Source organism: Urocampus carinirostris, chromosome 20, assembly GCF_059441175.1.
Source record: "Urocampus carinirostris isolate Australia breed hairy pipefish chromosome 20, RoL_Ucar_1.0, whole genome shotgun sequence".
NCBI lineage: Eukaryota > Metazoa > Chordata > Actinopteri > Syngnathiformes > Syngnathidae > Urocampus > Urocampus carinirostris.
The window spans coordinates 25,811,579-25,830,500 of record NC_142368.1 but is presented as its reverse complement, the minus strand read 5'-3'; the positions used below and the strand labels follow the sequence as shown (position 1 = coordinate 25,830,500).

The 18,922-nt window shown below is 44.2% G+C and overlaps 2 protein-coding genes, 1 long non-coding RNA gene and 1 pseudogene across 5 annotated transcripts in view; 3 read left to right on the top strand and 1 right to left on the bottom strand.

The window, feature by feature from the left end:
• Positions 1-18,922, top strand: part of nkain2 (sodium/potassium transporting ATPase interacting 2) — a 95,473-nt gene that overhangs the window by 44,090 nt on the left and 32,461 nt on the right. Inside the window, exon 6 of one of the 3 annotated variants that reach the window (XM_088325007.1) lies at positions 487-543. The exons of the other annotated variants lie outside the window; for them this stretch is intronic. Coding sequence (XP_088181133.1) covers positions 487-531 — 45 coding nt within the window. The 3' untranslated portion in view covers positions 532-543. Of the gene's footprint in view, positions 1-486; positions 544-18,922 lie in introns of those variants that run through there. 3 annotated transcript variants of the gene reach the window in all.
• Positions 7,292-14,322, top strand: LOC148346734 (uncharacterized). The gene is made up of 3 exons (XM_088325640.1): positions 7,292-7,411; positions 13,284-14,216; positions 14,302-14,322. Exons 1-3 carry the CDS (start codon positions 7,292-7,294, stop codon positions 14,320-14,322), a joined length of 1,074 nt encoding a protein of 357 aa, XP_088181766.1.
• On the top strand, positions 14,319-16,328 carry LOC148346733 (uncharacterized; annotated as a pseudogene).
• LOC148346732 (uncharacterized) lies at positions 18,182-18,556 on the bottom strand. The gene is made up of 2 exons (XR_015848247.1): positions 18,389-18,556; positions 18,182-18,280 (listed from the first exon to the last, which is right to left on the bottom strand). It is a non-coding gene; the product is annotated as an uncharacterized LOC148346732 (long non-coding RNA).

The window sequence follows — 18,922 nt, the reverse complement described above, 5'->3', positions numbered from 1 at the left end:
TTTTAAAAAGTAAGGAAGTAATGCACCACCCTGTAATGATAATTGAGTGATACATTTTATTGATAACCCATTGCAGAACTCGTTTCAGAGAAAAGTAATTGCATTCCAGGAACTTGTTCCTTGGTAACGTGTTACTCCCAACACTCATAGTGACTATCAGATATTGGATACTCTTATATTCCTAATTTTAAAGTCAGTTAATTAGCTGATTCATTAATTCTAAAACAGCTCCTTCGTTAACTTATTCAATGCCAGACGTTTTTCTTAATTGGGAAAAGCCAATTTTTGCCGTTTTTGACTAATTTCTGAAGGTCTTTAGGACGTTTTGTTGTGTAGCTATAAAGGCATAGGTTATATCAAAAGAAAGCTGTAACCCTCATCTTTCATCAGTAAAAAATAATGTTTTAGCTGTTACCAATGTTTAGTAAACAACAGTTAAACATTGCTGAGTTTCCAAGAAAACTTCTGAGGAAAACTGCTTTTCAGGAAAAGTGTTGTGATTGCCAATTTGGAGCACCTGCGGCGGCTTGATTAGCTGATTGGTGGACACTCCCTTTTTAAACCCCCGGCTTCCTCTTGGTGGTGATCGTTGCGAACTGTTGCCTTCCGCTCAGTGAGCCTTCTCGTCTGACTCCGTTTTTGCTAAGCCTTTTCCTGCCTGATCTTTGTTACTGACCCGTTTCCGGACCTGACTTTGCCCGTTCTGCCTGCTTGTTACCTGACCTGTTTTGCCCCGTTACCTGCCTGCCTCCTGCTACCGACCTCACTTACGAACTCGACACCGCCTCTGATCTCCAGTCCCGACCAACGACTTGCCATTCCCGCTTGTCTCCGTTCCTCCTCGTCCGACACGGAAGTGTCACTCCCGCCTCGCTCGCTCCTGTTGTCCGTCAGCCTTCGGATCAAGCAAGCAAGCCTTACTCTTTCCTAATAAAAACTGAGAAAACGATCGCTATTGAGTCCTGTGTCCATTTCTGGTCCTTGACAGAACGATCTGACCATGAAATATACTCAGCGCGCGCTTCCCGAGTGGAGACCAAAGTAGCGTGGAGCCTCCTTCTGCCTTGTAGCGCTTACAATGGGCTGAGGGCGCCGTCCAACAATTTTTCCCGAGCACACAATCTCCTACGCCGGTAATGCCGCTTCCTACCGCCCACGCCGTCATATTGGCAGAACCGCGAGTGGGCGCACCTGAAACGTTTTGTGGAGACCCGGCACAGGTTCGTGCATTTCTGGTGAACTGTCGACTCATTTTCGACTTGCGTCCGAAGCGGTAAAAGTGGCTTTCACAATTATTCACCTGACCGGAAGAGCTCGATTCTGGGGAACCGCCGAGTTCGAGCGTTGTTCAGTGGCGTGTTCCTCGTCCGATCTCTTGGCATAGGAGATCGTGAAGGTGTTTGACACGGGATCTTCCTCGGCCGATGCATCTCGCTCCCTCCTGAACATTCGCCAGGGAAAACGCTCAATCGCTGACTACTCTATTGATTTCCGTACCTTGGCCAGCCAGAGTCACTGGAACGCCGAGGCGTTAGTCGACGCTTAACTCCATAGTTTGGCGGATTATCTAAAGGATGAGTTGGTGTCCCACGCTCCACCAACTATCCTCGAGGAAGCTATCGCTCTGACGGCTCGGATCGACCGTCGAATCCAGGCACGACGGCAGGAGAGGGGCCGTCCGGGACGACCAACTGCCAGCTCGCCCAAAGAGCCAGGTGGTTTCCAGACGACCCGACCTAAGAGTTCAAGTCCCCACGAAGCCATGGAAGTGGATCGCGCGTTGTTATCAGCGGAGGAACGCCGGCGACGGATTTCCGAGGGGCTTTGCTTGTATTGTGGCAGCAAGGGACGCCGGATCTCATCGTGTCCGTTAAAAAGAAGAGCTCGTTGGACATCTGAGGGATCCGATTGAGCTCAGCCATTATCCCGACCTCCAGAACCCCGAGGACTGTCCTCGAGGCTCGTCTCCTGATTTCCGGTTTTCCCCAGACTCCGCGTTGGTCGATTCCGGCGCTGAAGCGAACATTCTGGACATTACCCTCGCTCACAAACTCCGAATACCATTGGTTCCTCTCTCGTCCCTGATCACTGCCCGAGCGTTAGACGGTCGTCTTTTGGGTACTGTCACTCAGATGACCGAACCGGTGGAAATGAAATAATCCGGCAACTATCAAGAGAGATTCGTTTCCACCTTCTCCCATCCCCCGGTCAACCGCTCGTTTTGGGTCATCCTTGGCCTGTACGGCACAACCCCCACTTCGATTGGCGTTCTTGAGCCATGATGGAATGGGGCGTCGAGTGCCACCGAACCTGCCTGCGCGCCGCATCTTATCCCGACCAGCCCGTCGCTTCTAAGCCTCCTCCGGATCTGTCCAAGGTTCCCGCCTGCTACCACCAGCTGCGAGAGGTATTTAGCAAAGCCAAAGCCACCTCTTTACCTCCACATCGCCCTTATGATTGTGCTATTGACCTCCTACCCGGCTCTACTCCCCCAAGCGTTTGGCTCTACTCCCTCTCAGCGCCCGAGAGACAATCCATGGAGGAGAACATTTTCGATGCGTTGGCGGCCGGCATAATACGAACGTCATCCTCGCCGGCAGGCGCCGTGTTCTTCTTCGTGGGGAAGAAAGACGGGTCCTTACGGCCATGCATCGACTACCGGGGACTCAATTAAATAACGGTGAAGAATCGGTACCCCTTGCCATTGCTCCACTCCTTCGAGCTACTACAAGGGGCCACGGTCTTCACAAAGCTGGATCTGCGAAACGCCTATATCCAGGTCCGTATCCGGGAGAGGGATGCGTGGAAGACGGCTTTCATTACGCCCACGGGGCACTATGAATACCTGGTTATAGCCTTTAGACTAACCAACGCCCAGCTGTCTTCCAGTCCCTTAATGACATGCTGCGTGATGTACTCAACTGATTAGTGTTCGTTTACCTGGATGATAAATTTTCTCCAAATCCCTGGAGGAACACACACAGCACGTCAAACTCGTCCTTCGCCGTCGACTAGAGAACTCCCTCTTCGTCAAGGCGGAGAAATGCGAATTTCATGCCAAGACCGTGGCCATTCTGGGGTCTATCGTGGCGGAGAGGAAGCTGCAGATGGACCCCGCGAAGTGGTCGGCGGTTACCACCTGGCCTGTTCCCTATGACTGTAAGAAGCTCCAACAGTTCCTGGGTTTCGCCAATTACTACCGTCGCTTCATTCGGAACTACAACACGGTAGCAGTGCCCCTCACTCCTCTCACCATCCCTGAAGAGGCATTCCGATGGTCTCCCGCAGCCAACGATGCCTTTACCACCCTCAAAGCCTGCTTCTCGACGGCTCCTATTCTGCAAGTGCCCGACCCGGAACGTCAACTGGTGGTTGAGGTGGATGCCTCAGGCGTATGAGTTGGGGCGGTCCTTTCCCAGAGGTCGGCCGAAGATCACAAGATGCACCCCTGCTTCTTAAATCAAGAATTGGAAACGGCGCTTTGCTGTATGGTCTCTCGGGAGCCTCTCTCTTGGGCACGACCGCTGGTGTGGGTGGAGTACGCCCACAACTCACTGATCAGCTCGTCCACTGGCATGTCCCCCTTCCAGTGCGTCTGCGGCTACCAGCCACCCCTGTTCCCTACCCAGGAGGGTGATGTCTCCTGCCCTTCGGCGTTTGCTAACGCCGCACCTGGGCCCAGACACGCGCTACTCTTCTCCGGGCGGTCGACACCTACTTGATTGGGGCCAACCGTAGGAGGACTCTTGCTCCGGTGTACCAGGTGGGCCAACAAGTATGGCTGTCGTCCAAAGACCTTTTACTTCGGGTGGAATCAAGGAAACTAGTTCCGCGATTCCTTGGTCCCTTCCCGGTGGACTAGGTCATCAGCTCTTCTGCGGTCAGACTTCGCCTGCCTAGCACCATGAGGGTCCACCCTACCTTTCATGTGTCCCGGATCGAGCCTGACCACCAGAGTCCGCTAGTACCCGAGGCACCTCCGGCCCCGCGCTTTCTGGATGAAGATCCTATCTACACAGTGCGACGCCTTCTCCTCTCTCGTCGAAGAGGACGGGCCTCCAGTACTTGGTGGACTGGGAGGGTTACGGTCCGGAGGAGTAATCATGGATCCCCACTCGTCAGATTCTGGACCGCTCTCTCATCACAGAGTTCCATCGCCAGCATCCTAACCAGCCTGCTCCTCGCCGAGGTCGCCCTAGAGGCGCCCGCTCGTCGACTCGGTCTCCGCCTGACCCTGCTTATGCCTCGCCTCCTGATGCTGACGATGGGGCTTCAGTCCGCTCGGAGGAGCTTTGAATTTTGGGTTCCTGCCTGTTACTTATTCCTTCTGCCTGTTGGATTGCTTTTTTCCTTTTGCCTGTTGATTTTTTTATTTTATTTTTTTTTTATTTTTGGGGGACTTCTGAAGCCGTCCCTTGAGGGGGGGTTCTGTCGTGATTGCCAATTTGGAGCACCTGCGGCGGCTTGATTAGCGCCAACAGCCCGGACAGCTGATTGGTGGACACTCCCTTTTTAAACCCCCGGCTTCCTCCTGGTGGCCGTCAGATCGTTGCGAACTGTTGCCTTCCGCTCAGTGAGCCTTCTCGCCTGAATGTTTTTGCTAAGCCTTTTCCTGCCTGATCTTTATTACCGACCCGTTTGCGGACCTGACTTTGCCCGTTCTGCCTTCCTGTTACCTGACCTGTTTTGCCCCGTTACCTGCCTGCCTCGCTTACGAACTCGACACCGCCTCTGATCTCCAGCCCCGGCCAACGACTTGCCATTCCCGCCTGTCTCCGTTCCTCCTCGTCCGACACGGAAGTGTCACTCCCGCCTCGCTCGCTCCTGTTCTCCGTTAGCCTTCGGATCAAGCAAGCAAGCCTTACTCTCCCTTTCTTTCCTAATAAAAACTGAGAAAACGAGCGCTATAGTCCTGTGTCCGTTTCTGGTCTGTGACAAAAAGATGCATTTAAAGCAGAACTTTCACTTTGGTGCTTTTTTTTTTTTGCATTCATGATACCTGCAATATCGAGAAAATGCTTTCCATAAACAAAAGGTCACCTTGATTGCAAAATAACATTTTATTGCAAGAACATATGAATGAACTTTGCAAGAACTTTTCAGAGCTCGATGTATCCTGTGACGTGATCACAGGATTTTGGTCACCATGGCGATTGCAGATTTGCATGAAACGTCATTTAACCAGCTCAGTAGCCTAGATGGTAGAGCGCCCACTCCAAGACTGGGAGGTCGCTGGTTCAAGCCTCGGACGAGTCATACCAAAGCTTTGGTACTCATTGCGTCCCTGTTTGGCGCTCGGCATTAAGGGTTGAAATTGGGGGATTTGGTCACCTAATGACTCCCAACACAGCAGTTGGGTCTAAAATGGCTGCACCCTGTTTGGCTGCGGCTGCATTGGCTCGCTACAGTTTAACTGTACGGGTATCGACATTTCGTTCTGTGTGCATGGTTACAAAGAATGACATCAAAAGTAAATTTTAATTCTATTCATCCATCTCTGCCCTGACGAACACGAAGAGACCTTGTAATTTTTTAGAAAGAAAAAAGCCTAGAAGCATTAATTGTCTGTACTCATATACTTGCTTTTCTCATCACACTGCTTCACTGCGCCTGCTTGCCATATGGGTCGCCTAAACACTCTGATTTGCTGGATACAAGAAGCTACTCCTACCATTTAATGGTGAATTATCATACTTTACTCATTCCCAGAAGCTTGATACTTACTGATGAGCTGCGCCATTGCCTTTATATTAGTTTTTCTCTTTTTTTTTAATTTTTTATAAAAACACAAAAAATGCATTTTTACGTTTTGGCCATCAGGGACGATGCTTCTGAAAACGTGAATCAGTTAAATATAAGTTTGACTTTTTGTTATGTAGTAACTTGAAATAATACAAAACAATATTCACACTTTCTCAATAAATCCCAAAAGGTGACTATTCCAAATAGTTTTCACTGAAATAAGTACCGTATTTTCCACACTATAAGGCGCACCGGGTTATAGGGCGCACCCCCCAAAAATAGTTTTTGGTCCTATATCTTCCATACATAAGGCGCACCGGATTATAAGGCGCTACAACGGGAACGTCGACAAAACAGTCAGATAGTTCAGTCAATCTTATTACCCCCTTAACATTCCGAAAGCTTGCAAAGAAGCAAATACGTGTCTCAGACATATACGGAAACAGTGTCTGTACGATGTCACTCAAATGCATCGTTCCAAATATCATTCGGAAGGTTAAAGTCTTGGGATTCAAGAAACGCCAACCATTCCTTGGTTTCTATTTTCTTTTTCGCTCGCAACTTTACTGTGCATATGACAATAAACACTTGGAATTGAGTTTAATTTAAAAATAGACTCATCACAGAAACATCGAGATCAGTCTGAAAGATACTGGGAAAATATATAGCCGGAGTAGCTCACAGAAGTCGTTGCGTTCAATAATAATGTGCAACAATGGTCCTCTTATATCCGTGAGTGTAGTAAATCCAGGAGAGTAAAATATTTACAAATACAGAATAATAAAACATGTTTTCTCTATGCCGTAGTTCAAGCAAACTTGCTATTCACATTCATCTTTTGTGCCAATTGCAGGCTTTGTTTTTCCCCTTTAGCTTATACGAGCCTGTAAATGATAAAAAGGATCCGCCCCCTTTACCTCCGAATAAGTTTAGCTAATAGTGATCGATTCAAATGATGATTGACACATTGGCTGGGAAATGAAACGCCGGCATATGTATCCCAGCATACACCGCGGACCACATCGCCTACGAGGAAAAATCTAGTCGGCGGCTGTTTGCCTTTGTTGCGAGACCTTGCAACTTAATATTGATCCATATATAAGGCGCACTGTATTATAAGGCGCATGGCCAACTTTAAAAAAAAAAAGGCTTATAGTGCGGAAAATACGGTAATATCGTAAACTTAAAGTAGCACTGCCCAGGCTACATGCAGAATCGACACAGGTAAATTCCACAATCTGCCTCTTCAGAGACGCTGCCTCCTTTTCTTTCATCTTTGCCAAACGATTTCCCGCTGCCTGCCCCCACCACCGACCCCTCGCTTCTCCTGGCCCTCCGGAAGCCTTCCTCTGTGGCAAACCCAGATCATTAGCGGGATCAGAAGAGACGACAGGGAGTGAAATAAAGAGCGGGAATGACGGAGGACTGTCACTTTTCATTACATCTCTACTTCACTTGGACTGAAGTTCGCTGCCGCATCTCAATACGGTCGTTCTTGCCTTCGATGTGCAGAATATGTGAGAGCGCGTTCATGATTAAATCAGCAGAAATGGAGGAAGGATGGGAGCGTTCAGGTGCGGCCGCCTCGCTGTATCTTTGGGAGAAGATGATACTTGGAGCGCGACCGAATGCCGGCCCGCCAGTCACGCAGCCCTACTGCCGTCGCAGCGTAATTGCTGCACGAAAAGGCTGTCATGCCTCATGAGCGCACACGCTGTCTAATCAGACCACCTTGTCGGCAGACTAACTTGGCTGTCCATTTCTGGAAGACTCACAGAATTTGTATTGCTCTTCAGTTTGTGGGTCAAGGGTGGTTATTGTCATATTCTTGACTTATCTTTACTTAATGAGAGGTGCAAAAGCGGAGAATATGAATTGTTAAAAAGCACTTTTGACATATCCATCCATTAAAACATGATAAGCAAATGTGGGTTAGGTTAACAAATGTTTATTTTTTTCAATACAATTACCGTATTCTTATGACCATAATCCGCATATAAAAGTCTCAGACTTTCTTCAAGTTGGGCATGCAGTGGGCTCTGTGTGTGTTGCAAAGTGGCGGACCTAGCTGAGGACACCATGAGGCTCAATGCCCAATTCCGATTTTTCGGTGAAACCCGATGTTTTGGTGAGATCGTTCACATTTCCAACTCAATGCTATTTGTTTGTGATCTCCTTGCGTGAACGCCACCATAACCGGCTTGCGCAGGAGAGGAAATGTTACGTCACACACAATGCACCCATTGTTTGCAGAAATACTCATTGATGCTAAAGCCAGCCTATCTAGCAATTTGAAAGTTATTGTGCTACCGGAGGCTAAACAGTGTTGCACCCCCAAATATTAATTAAAAAACAAAACTAATGTTGTCTCTTTGAGCGGCAAAAGCCAGTGCCTCAAAAGTTAGCATTCAACTCATCTACACCTCCATGCCAGTGCAGTGTCTTTATTAATGTAAGCATATAGTTTGCTAAACGGAAAGTTCAGATTGTGTATAAAAATGTAGCAGCATTGCCAGTGTCTGAAATTCATGACACAAAGTAAACCAGGACAGACAACTCTGAAAAGTTGCCTGCCCAGCCATAAAGTCGCCTGCCCCATTTTTCCCAACTTGAAAGATAATAAGACGACTCATCGCAAAAAAATCCTTTGTTGCAAAGTATTAAGGATTGATAATCAGAATATATAACAGAATAACTCTTTAAAATTGGGTTTATTATAAATCTACTTGTAAATTTCATTGCATGGATATTACATCACTGTTTTCCATCTGCCATCAGTATATACCTAGTCAAGTCAAGTCAAGTCATTTTTATTTGTATAGCCCTTAATCACAATAAGTCTCTAAGGGCTTCACAGATTAGTACACTATGTCACACAGACTATTTTTCAGCCGACAAGAAGAGTAGGTTATTATTCATATGCAATGGAGTAGAAGTGAGTTTTAAGTTTAGATTCAAACATTTCCACTGAGGTTGCAGATCGGATCTCAGGGGGAAGAGCATTCCACAGCACCGGTGCCCGGATGGAGAACGCTCTCGAACCAGCAGAACACTTCTTTGTTCTCGGGATCACCAGAAGACCGGCACTCTCAGATCGTAGGCTTCGGACCGGGACATAGGGGCAGATCAGATCTGAAAGATAAGAGGGAGCAAGTCCATGTATGATTTTGTACAATACTAAGAGAACCTTGAAGTCACATCTTTGGCTAACTGGGAGCCAGTGCAAGTTAGCCAAAATCGGTGTTATGTGATCGTACTTTTTTGTCCTAGTTAAAAGCCTCGGTGCGGCATTTTGTACTAGCTGAAGAGACTTGATTCTGGACTTCGGGAGACCGGAGAGTAGTGCATTACAGTAATCGAGACGGGAGGTAACAAATGCATGAATTATAGTTTCCGCATCAGACTGAGACAGTATTGAACGGATTTTGGCAATGTTACGAAGATGGAAGAAAGCGGTTCTAGTAATTTTCTTTACATGCATCTCAAAGGTTAGATCAGGGTCAAATATGACACCTAAATTTTTAACTGAGTCACTCTGTGTGATGTGACATTTGTCAATGTTCACAGCAGTTTTTGAGAATAAGTCACGGCATTTAGATGGACCAATGACTAACATTTCGGTCTTTTCAGAGTTAAGACGCAAGAAATTGAGTGACATCCACTCTTTTATCTCAGTGAGGCAGGCCTCCAAATTTCCACAGTTTAGTGTGGAAGATTCCTCCAACGGAAGATAGAGTTGAGTGTCGTCTGCGTAGCAGTGGAAGCTGATATTGTACTTGCGAATAATGTCACCTGATGGAAGCATGTAAATGTTGAAAAGAAGGGGGCCAAGCACTGAACCCTGCGGAACACCGCAGGTAACATTAAAGGGCTCAGATGTCATTTCACCATATTTAACACAGTGCGTCCTATCTGCGAGGTAGGATCTGAACCACGAGAGGACGGTTCCTGAGAGACCAATCCATTTTTCCAACCGTTCTAGTAGGATATTGTTGTGCACTGTGTCAAAAGCAGCACTAAGATCCAGCAGCAGCAGAAGTGATGAAGCGCCAGAATCCATTGACATTAGGAGATCATTTGTTACCTTGATCAGAACTGTCTCAGTAGAGTGGTTAGCCCTGAATCCTGATTGCATGGATTCAAAAAGGTTATTCTCGGATATGAAAGCATTCAGCTGCTGTGCCACTACTTTTTCGAGTACTTTAGAGAGGAAAGGTAGGTTTGGTCTGTAATTACCTGTATTGACTCATCTTTATTCATGCAACGTTTGCGTTGCGTCGTCTGCTACAAGCCACATAAACTCCTCTTTCCATGATGCTTTTAATGTACGTTTACGTTTTGTAGCGTCATAAATTTTGTTACCTTCTTTTGTATATTTTTTCTGCGGCTGAGGTTTTGGCTTGATCCCTAGTAAGGATATGTCAGAGTGTGCAGTCTTCCTCATGCGTGAGATATGATAAGGAGGACATTGTGGTTCAGCATTTAAGCATATTTATTCCTCAAGAGCAAGCAAACAGGAACACGGCTCTATTCAATACAACACGGCAATCAACAATTAGCAAAACGAAATATAGTGCGTGCGTAATGACGTCACCCAATGAAAAACGTCTTACCGCAATACCACGAGTAAGAGCGCTAATAATGACTAATCATAACAATTCCTAACCACTTATCCATTTAATTGTGTTCCCTATGCGTCTAATTTGGAAAATGATATGCTAACGTTAGCATTCCGGACGCTAACGTGTAGCCACCCGGAGCTACCCGGAGCTATCCGGCTTCAACGCCGCTAAACAGAGACACGAAAGCCGGGGGGAATCGGAGAGGAGGCGGACTTGCTAACACGAGGTGGTGTATCCCTGGATTTTCACAAAGAAAAGATTTCCATCTGCCGCAGGGATGTCAAACTTTTGGACTAGGGTGACATCCTCCACTCCGCTACAAGCACCCCTAGGGCATCATGTTAATCTGTTAATAAACAACGGGGTAGACTGCTGGAAGTGTGAATTTCCCCTCGGGGATGAATAAAATATCTATCTATCTATCTATCGATCGCACGACCTTATAACGCTCGGGAAAGTCCGGAAGCGCAAAGTTATTCGATGCACGCTTCTGATTGGCTGCAGATTATGCAAATTGCCAAACGAACTGAAATTCCGAAATTTCCAAGACGAATGAAGATTTCAAATTCGTAATAAAGCGTTTTATTTGTTTTCTTGTCCTTGAAAAAATTGTCGGCCACCCGGGCTGAGATGTTTTGTAAGTTGAACGCCCGAAGTAAAAAATACACGCCCCGAGCGTCCGGGCCGACCTTATTTCAGACACTGGCATTGCACATGTAGTACTTATGCATATGAAAAGGAGTAGTGAAGCTGTAACAAAGTTCATCTTCAGGGATTGGGATGTTCTCATCAAGGAAAGCATTAACAGAAACAGAATCTAGACAAGTCAGCTTTATTTCAGTTTAATATTTCATATACAGTACATGTGATTCTGCATTTGTCGAATTATAGATGGAGGGAGTTCATTTTTGTGTTTTGGTTTTACTTGTCCAGATCCATTAGTCCCAACCAAACAGTTAGCACGTTTTTGAGAGCTAAAACAGCTTGTTAACACATTTCTAAGAGTTTAAGCGCTGTTGGGTCTCACTTTAGTCTCCCTGATGGCTTGTCAGCAGGATAAACAAGTGAGGAAAAAGTTGTCCCAGAGAGACTGAACATTCCCAACAGTTTGCCTTCAAGTCTCACCATGGAATAGAATCATTTTAAATGCACAGTTTACTTCTTAATGGACGAAATGATTAAAGAGAGAAAAGTTGGGCTTTTTTTCCAGATGAAGATCAGATCTGAAGGCGAGGAGAGCAGCCCGACGAGCTTCGTGCTGCATAGGCGTTGTGGTGTAGCTCAGCTCAAAGAAGATTTTTTTTTTTTGTATTTTATAGATAGAGTCAGAGTCTTTGAGATAAAATTTTATTTTATTCATAAGGTCCAATAGATGTAAATCAATGCACTTGGCCAACACTTCAGGGCCCCAGTGGATCACAACAGATACCAGAAAGTTCCCACCAACTTTCTTGCTGTATTAACTTTTGACAAGTGTACTGCTTGTGGCGACAGGGCTTGCTAATAAAGCCTGAAGTGAGCTCAGTCTAAGGGACCAGCGTGAACAGGTATACCAGCAGATTTTTTTTTTAATCCATTTCATGCTCATGGCTTGACATCCTTTGCGCTACGAATCCTAAACAACGGGTCAAAAGATCCGGGGAGCAGGTCTTTCCATCAGAAGCCCTTCGTTATTTAAAGCTCAGGGAAGGAGAAAGAAGAACTGTGCATGTGTCACTCAGCCGCTGTGCTCTGCTGCACTAATCCCATATTTGATGAATAAGTAATAACTTGTGGGGCGTTTGTTTTCCTTGTCCAAGAAGGACATTTGCAACTGTTTCTTTTTGTCCCAGATTCAATTCAACAAGAGCTTCCAACGGACACTTCAGAAGGCAAATACAGCCAGTTAAATTGTGCTCTGTCTGATGCATATTAGACTGAGATCTCTGCCAGGGGACATTCATCACAGCTTCGTAAGCGGATTTTTTTCCCGTTAGACGAGACACCTTGGTGACAGCGCAATTTATCAGAGGCGAGAGCACGAAAGGGATTAATGAACAAGCTGCATGTTTGCACCCCCCCCCCACCTAAAAAAAAAAACAAAAAAATTATCAGACACTAGCAGACCACATCGGCGTGATTATGCACACTTATTGTTATCAACGCAAGAAGCAGAGGTAGGAAGGACTGAATCAATTAGGGATTTAAATGGGGGCGCCATATTAACAAGTAAGCCCAAAAGCCAATTCAGTGTCTCTGGGAACTCAAAAGCCTCAACCTTTGCTTTTTTTGAGATCTCAAATACCCTGCAGTAGAAAAAGACAACTACTGTGAACAATTGCTGGGTCACATCGGGTCATCCGCATATGGATGCCTCCCAGTGCTTTTTACTGTGAAATTGTGTAAATAACAACTGAAGTAGGCATCATTAATATGTAGGCAAAATGTGGTTGTAAATAGACGCTTCTAAAAGAGGCGATAATGTCACGCCACCATCGTAAAATAGAATAACTTCGGCATCATACATAATAATTAGTTAGCTAGCATATGTTCATTGTAAAGAACAGACAAAAAGCGTTAAGCCGCCCGTTATAACAGGTTCTAAAATGGTTCAATTTATTTTAACTTAGACTGAATCCACTTCAATCATGCTTTTCTATGCCCACATAATACATTATTTTAAAATTATTTGGACATGGACAACACACAGCAAAAATCTTTTTTTCTTTTTTATTTTTTCTTTACTATATTTTAATTTTAATTTCTCTTTATATCATGATATACATATATATATATATATATATATATATATATATTTCCAACATGGCGTCACGTGTTTACGTTGCGGCTAGTTGCTATCCGACTATCCTACTATTTACCACTGTCCTCCTGCTTTCCTTTTTGGATACATGCTTGGCCAATAAGACCTACAGCCGGCAGGAGCTCATCCGACTGGGTGGGCGTCTAAATTTCGACTTTTCGGGCACTTTCTATACCACCCATGACATCCCGAATGAGCTCCAAAGGGACTCGGGTTCGCCCTGCTTTCCCGCTCCACCGAAGAAAAAGAAAAATCGAAGACGAAGACGGCGCAAAGACAGAAAACAGAAGCGGGGATGTCGTGCAGGGAAGTGTGTGAAGTTGAAGGAGCAACGACATGAAGATCTGTCTGATCCAACCATCATTTCTTCGTCGATTCTGCGAGTCAACCGACGCCTGAAGCCCAACGCACACGAACGGCGACATCTTGTGATGATCTCTACAAAGACGACAGCTAAGTTAAATGATTCAAAGCTAAAATTTGGTCTTTTGAATGTTAGATCGCTTGCTCCTAAAGCTTTACTTGTACATAATATTATTCGCGCTTATAAACTTAATTGTTTCGGTCTCTGTGAGACTTGGTTACGCCCGGATGAGTTTTTACCGCAAAATAATGCTTCGCCACCAGACTACGTTAACAGCCATGTAGCACGTTCTTTGAAAAAGGGTGGCGGTGTCGCGCTCATTTCGGAAAGAACGCTCAAATTTGCTCCTCGTACCTCTAATAATCACAAGTCGTTCGAGGCTCTTGTTATGAGGTCCTCTCTATTGTCAATTTATGTAATAACTATCTATCGCGCACCAGGACCGTACACAACTTTATTAGACGAATTTGCTGAACTTTTGTCTGAACTAGTAACCTATGCAGACAAAATTAGAATTATGGGGGACTTTAACATTCATATGAACTCCCCACTCAGTTCACTCACTGTTGCGTTTCAGTCTCTAATTGATGCATTTGGTTTTAATCAACTGGTTGATTTGCCAACCCATAAAGATGGAAACACGCTCGACTTGGCTCTGACTCGAGGAGTTTCAACCTCAAACATGACAGTGTTACCGTGTACTACCGTTATCTCGGATCATTATTTAGTTACATTTGAGGTGCTAGCTAAATGTAGTACCAAAAAACCTGAAGGGTTTAATGGACGCAATATGAGCACGGGCACAGTTTCTGAGCTCTCCGATATTCTTCCGGGAGCAGTTGCAACCTTTCCTTCCTACATAGGCTCTATCGAATCACTCATAAATGAATTCAATGCTACCCTGGCTAGTGCCCTGGATTCAGTAGCGCCCATCCGGCTTAAATCACGACCTAAAAGACACACGCCTTGGTTTAATGATGAAACTAGATCCCTTAAACGAGAATGCAGGAAATCTGAAAGAAAATGGCGCGCTACCAAGCTTGGGGTTTTCCATCAAATCTGGTGTTATAGTTTGTTGAAGTATAAAGCGGCCCTGGCCTCTGCAAAATCAGCCTACCTTTCGAAGGTGATTGCGTCACAAAAGAACAATCCCAAGGTCCTTTTCGACACTGTAGCATCGCTTACAAGGCAACAGACTATCCCAGATAGCTCCACTCATTCTGCCCACGACATAATGGTCTTCTTTACTAAGAAGATCCAAAGCATACAGGAAGAAATCGCTAAAGACAGTATTAATTCAACACATACTAAAGCACTCAAATCTATAGATGCATGACATGGTGGCTGTCCAGGGATTTTGTCCCGTTTTAGTGAACTGTCACTCGATAATCTTAAACAGATGGTGAGTTCGGCCAAACCGACGACTTGCCAGTTCGACCCGCTTCCAGGTTCACTTATTAAAGGTCTCTTTGGCGCTCTTGCACCTTCAGTTCTAAATATTTTAAACATATCACTCTCCTCAGGTGGAGTTCCAGCGGCTTTTAAGTCCGCCGTCATTAAACCCACACTGAAACGACCCAACCTTGATCCAGAAAACTTATGTAATTATAGACCTGTGTCAAACCTACCGTTTCTTTCTAAAATATTTGAAAAAGTAGTGGCACAGCAGCTGAATGACTTCATGTCTGAGAACAATCTCTTTGAATCAATGCAATCAGGATTCAGGGCTAACCACTCTACTGAGACAGCTCTGATTAAGGTAACCAATGATCTCCTACGGGCAATGGACTCTGGCGCATCATCACTTTTGCTGCTGCTGAACCTTAGTGCTGCATTTGACACAGTGGACCATAATATCTTGCTATAACGGTTGGAAAAATGGATTGGTCTCTCAGGAAACGTCCTCTTATGGTTCAGATCCTACCTCTCAAATAGGACACACTGCGTTAAATATGGCAAATTGACATCTGAGCCCTTTAGTGTTACCTGTGGTGTTCCGCAGGGTTCAGTGCTTGGCCCCCTTCTCTTCAGCATTTATATGCTTCCACTAGGTGATATTATTCGCAAGTATAATATCAGTTTTCATTGCTACGCAGATGACACTCAACTCTATCCCCCGATGAAGGAATCTGCCACACTAAACTGTGGAACTTTGGAGGCCTGCCTCACTGAGATAAAAGAGTGGATGTCACTCAATTTCCTGCGTCTTAACTCTGAAAAGACTAAAATGTTAGTTATTGGTCCATCTAAATGCCGTGACTTATTCTCTAAAACCGCTGTGAACATCGACAATTGCCACATCACACAGAGCGACTCACTTAAAAATTTAGGTGTAATTTTTGACCCCGATCTGTCTTTTCAAACACATGTAAAGAAAATTACTAGAACCGCTTTCTTCCATCTCCGTAACATTGCTAAAATTTGTCCTATACTTTTTACCTCCCGTCTCGATCACTGTAATGCACTACTTTCCGGTCTAACGATGACCAGACTCAAGAGCCTTCAGCTGGTACAAAATGCTGCAGCGAGGCTTTTAACTAGGACAAAAAAGTACGATCACATCACCCCAATTTTGGCTAACCTGCATTGGCTCCCTGTTAGCCTAAGATGTGATTTCAAGGTTCTCTTAGTATTATACAAAATCATACATGGACTTCCCCCTTCATATCTTTCAGATCTGATTTCCCCCTATGTACCGAGCCGAAGCCTTCGTTCCGAGAGCCCCAGTCTCCTGGTGATCCCAAGAGCCAAGAAGTGTTCCGCTGGTTCGAGAGCGTTCTCCATCCGTGAAGCCCTTTGAGACTATTTGTGATTAAGGGCTATACAAATAAAAATGACTTGACTTTATAAAAAAAAATAATACCCAAGCTTGTTGCACACATTTAATATTACTTTTCTTGCTCTAGCAAAAAAAACATATTCTTAATATTAGAAAAATGATATGCGTTCTCCCTGATTACATAATATTGATCATTGTAAAAAATAATGTACTGCAGATATTAGCGTAAAATGGTGTCAGATAAAAAAACACATAATGAAGTTAAAATGTATTTACCACAATGCATATTATAAGTGTCTCATGTTGTGGGTAAAGGGACACTGTGTAATAATTAACCACGAGATGTCACTGTTTTGTGATATGCAACTGAAAACAAGTGCTACAAAGTGCAAGAATCAATACAAACTACGCAGAATCAAATAGACCAAATTGTCCCGTTTTCTTTTCAGTTTTTTTGCCCTGTCTTCACAGGTTTTTTTTATTCTTTATTATTTTTTTTGCTTTTTGAAGGTACCCATAGCGGCAAGATGTGGGACAATTATGTAAGCTCCCTCCAGGTGAGCCTCATGTTATGTAAAATAAATGAATATATTCTCTCTGGCAATAACTTAAAAAAATGTGTTTTTATATAATAGTTCATGTATTTTTTTCTCATAATTCAAACCATTATTTTTTTTTTTCTTGTTTTTTTTAAATCAATGAAGGTTTTCTTTGTTTTTTTTAGCAGTAGAAGGCACTAATTAATACACAATGCCCTTTTTGGTCAACTATTTTATTATCCTTTGCTTTGGAACTCTCTTATAGAGTTTTTGCTCTGGTGTACGAACATTTTTGTTTTTTTAGTTTGCAAGGTAATAAAATCGTTTGCTCGGATGGTTACCCCCACCTCTGCATGACTCAATAAATTTGGTGGTGACAGCCGGCACCTGCCGTGGAGCTCGTCTCCCAAATGGTTTCAGGATTCTCTTCGACAAGCACGTATTCTTTTCTCGTTTTCTCCCTGATTTACGTTTTCGTCTTAGAAAATAAGTTGTAGCCATTATTTCCTCACAGACTCAAATGTTCCCGTTGTCACCCCAAATATGTTTTTTTTCTGTTATCACTTTGTAACCAGGTTTTAGGAGAAGTGATGATGCCAACATCATTAGTGTTGTCTTTTCCCTGGAGCTGCCAAAGAGCTATGACGTTTTTTATGCAAGTGTGGCTTTTATTTATATGACAGTAAATCCCTTTTGAGTTGTGCAAAACAAGATAAGACGCCGACTAATATTGCAACAACTATCAATCTTAACCATTTTTTCACATGAGGAGACAATATAACCAGGCAGTCCCCATTTTTTTGTCAACAGGATATTGTTTTTGCACACAGCAAAAGCAAGATGGAATACTTGAGTAGTCCGAATATTAACAGGTTATTATTGTGCATAGCAGCAGGAATGGCTCTGCAAGCATGGAGCCAGCAGGCTTTTTGTTGGCTATCAGCCTGCCGATGGCAAAACGGACATTGTTTCAACTGTCAGTCTCCACTCCAAAACATTTTCTGCTGGTCTCACATGAAGTTCTACAACCAAAACCATAGTTTAATGTTTTCTCAGTATCTCTCAACACATTTAATGGGCCTCACGTCAGACTGTTGATAAACAACTGGGGTACTGTTTAGGGCAGGGGTCGGGAACCTTTTTTGCTGAAAGAGCCGAAAAAACCCAAATTTTAAAATCTAATCCTAGGAGAGCCATATGTATATTTTAATACCAAAAACAGCTACATGGAAGAGGAAAATCAATGAGTTTATAGTATAATAAGACAATTTATTTTGAACAACATTGTAAGTTAATAACAAAAACTAACAATTATTTATAATTATAAAAATCAACTGGTCTGCAGGCTGAGGTTTTATTCATATCTGTCCATGTTTACTTGCCCGCTCTGCTTGTTCACCGCTGTCTGAGGCCCTCAGGTCAGCAATTTCTTATCTAAATCGAAGAAGACCAACAATATATATATGATAATAAGACTCTGTTATAACATGTTCAAAATAAAATTAAAGGTATTTATTAATAAGAAAAGTACTTCTGACTTACTATTAATGCGACTTTTGGTGTTGCATGGTTTTGCTGATGGCTTTGTAGTCCGGTTGATAGGTGGTGAGGTTCAGCTTCATGCAGGCGTTTAGGCTTCCATCTTTTAAACGTGATCGCAGGTTGGTTTTGATGTGTTTTAGGTGTGAGAACGACTGTTCGCATGCATACCTAGATCCAAACATGGTCAATACAGCAAGACTCACACGCTGCAGTGTTTTGTACGTGACGGGAAGCGCGTTCCAGGTTTTGACAATCAGCTGGTCTGCGGGCTGAAGTCTGTCCATGTCTGTCCATTTGTGTTTGCCTGCCAGCTCTGCTTGTTCTCGTGCAAGGCTTTCCAAATCTTCATTTAGTGAGTTGAACTTATTAACCCACATGTCTGTGGCCTTCAGGTCAGCAACTTCTACTTCAAAATCTCTGACAGAGACATTGGGGATGAAACTCAGGTTTACTTTGTCCAAATCACACTCGTGCGGATGAGTGATGAATTGAAAAAGACTAGTGTGCTCACCAAAGTCCCCAAAGCGTGCTTTG

What these genes read in the sequence shown, in the direction of transcription:
- LOC148346734 (XM_088325640.1), top strand. Translation starts at nt 7,292, where the DNA reads ATGGAGGAAGGATGGGAGCGTTCAGGTGCGGCCGCCTCGCTGTATCTT. An exon ending in AGCCCTACTGCCGTCGCAGC is followed by an intron (nt 7,412 to 13,283) that starts GTAATTGCTGCA and finishes TACAGCCGGCAG; the next exon opens with GAGCTCATCCGACTGGGTGG. An exon ending in TTTCAACCTCAAACATGACA is followed by an intron (nt 14,217 to 14,301) that starts GTGTTACCGTGT and finishes AAAAACCTGAAG; the next exon opens with GGTTTAATGGACGCAATATG.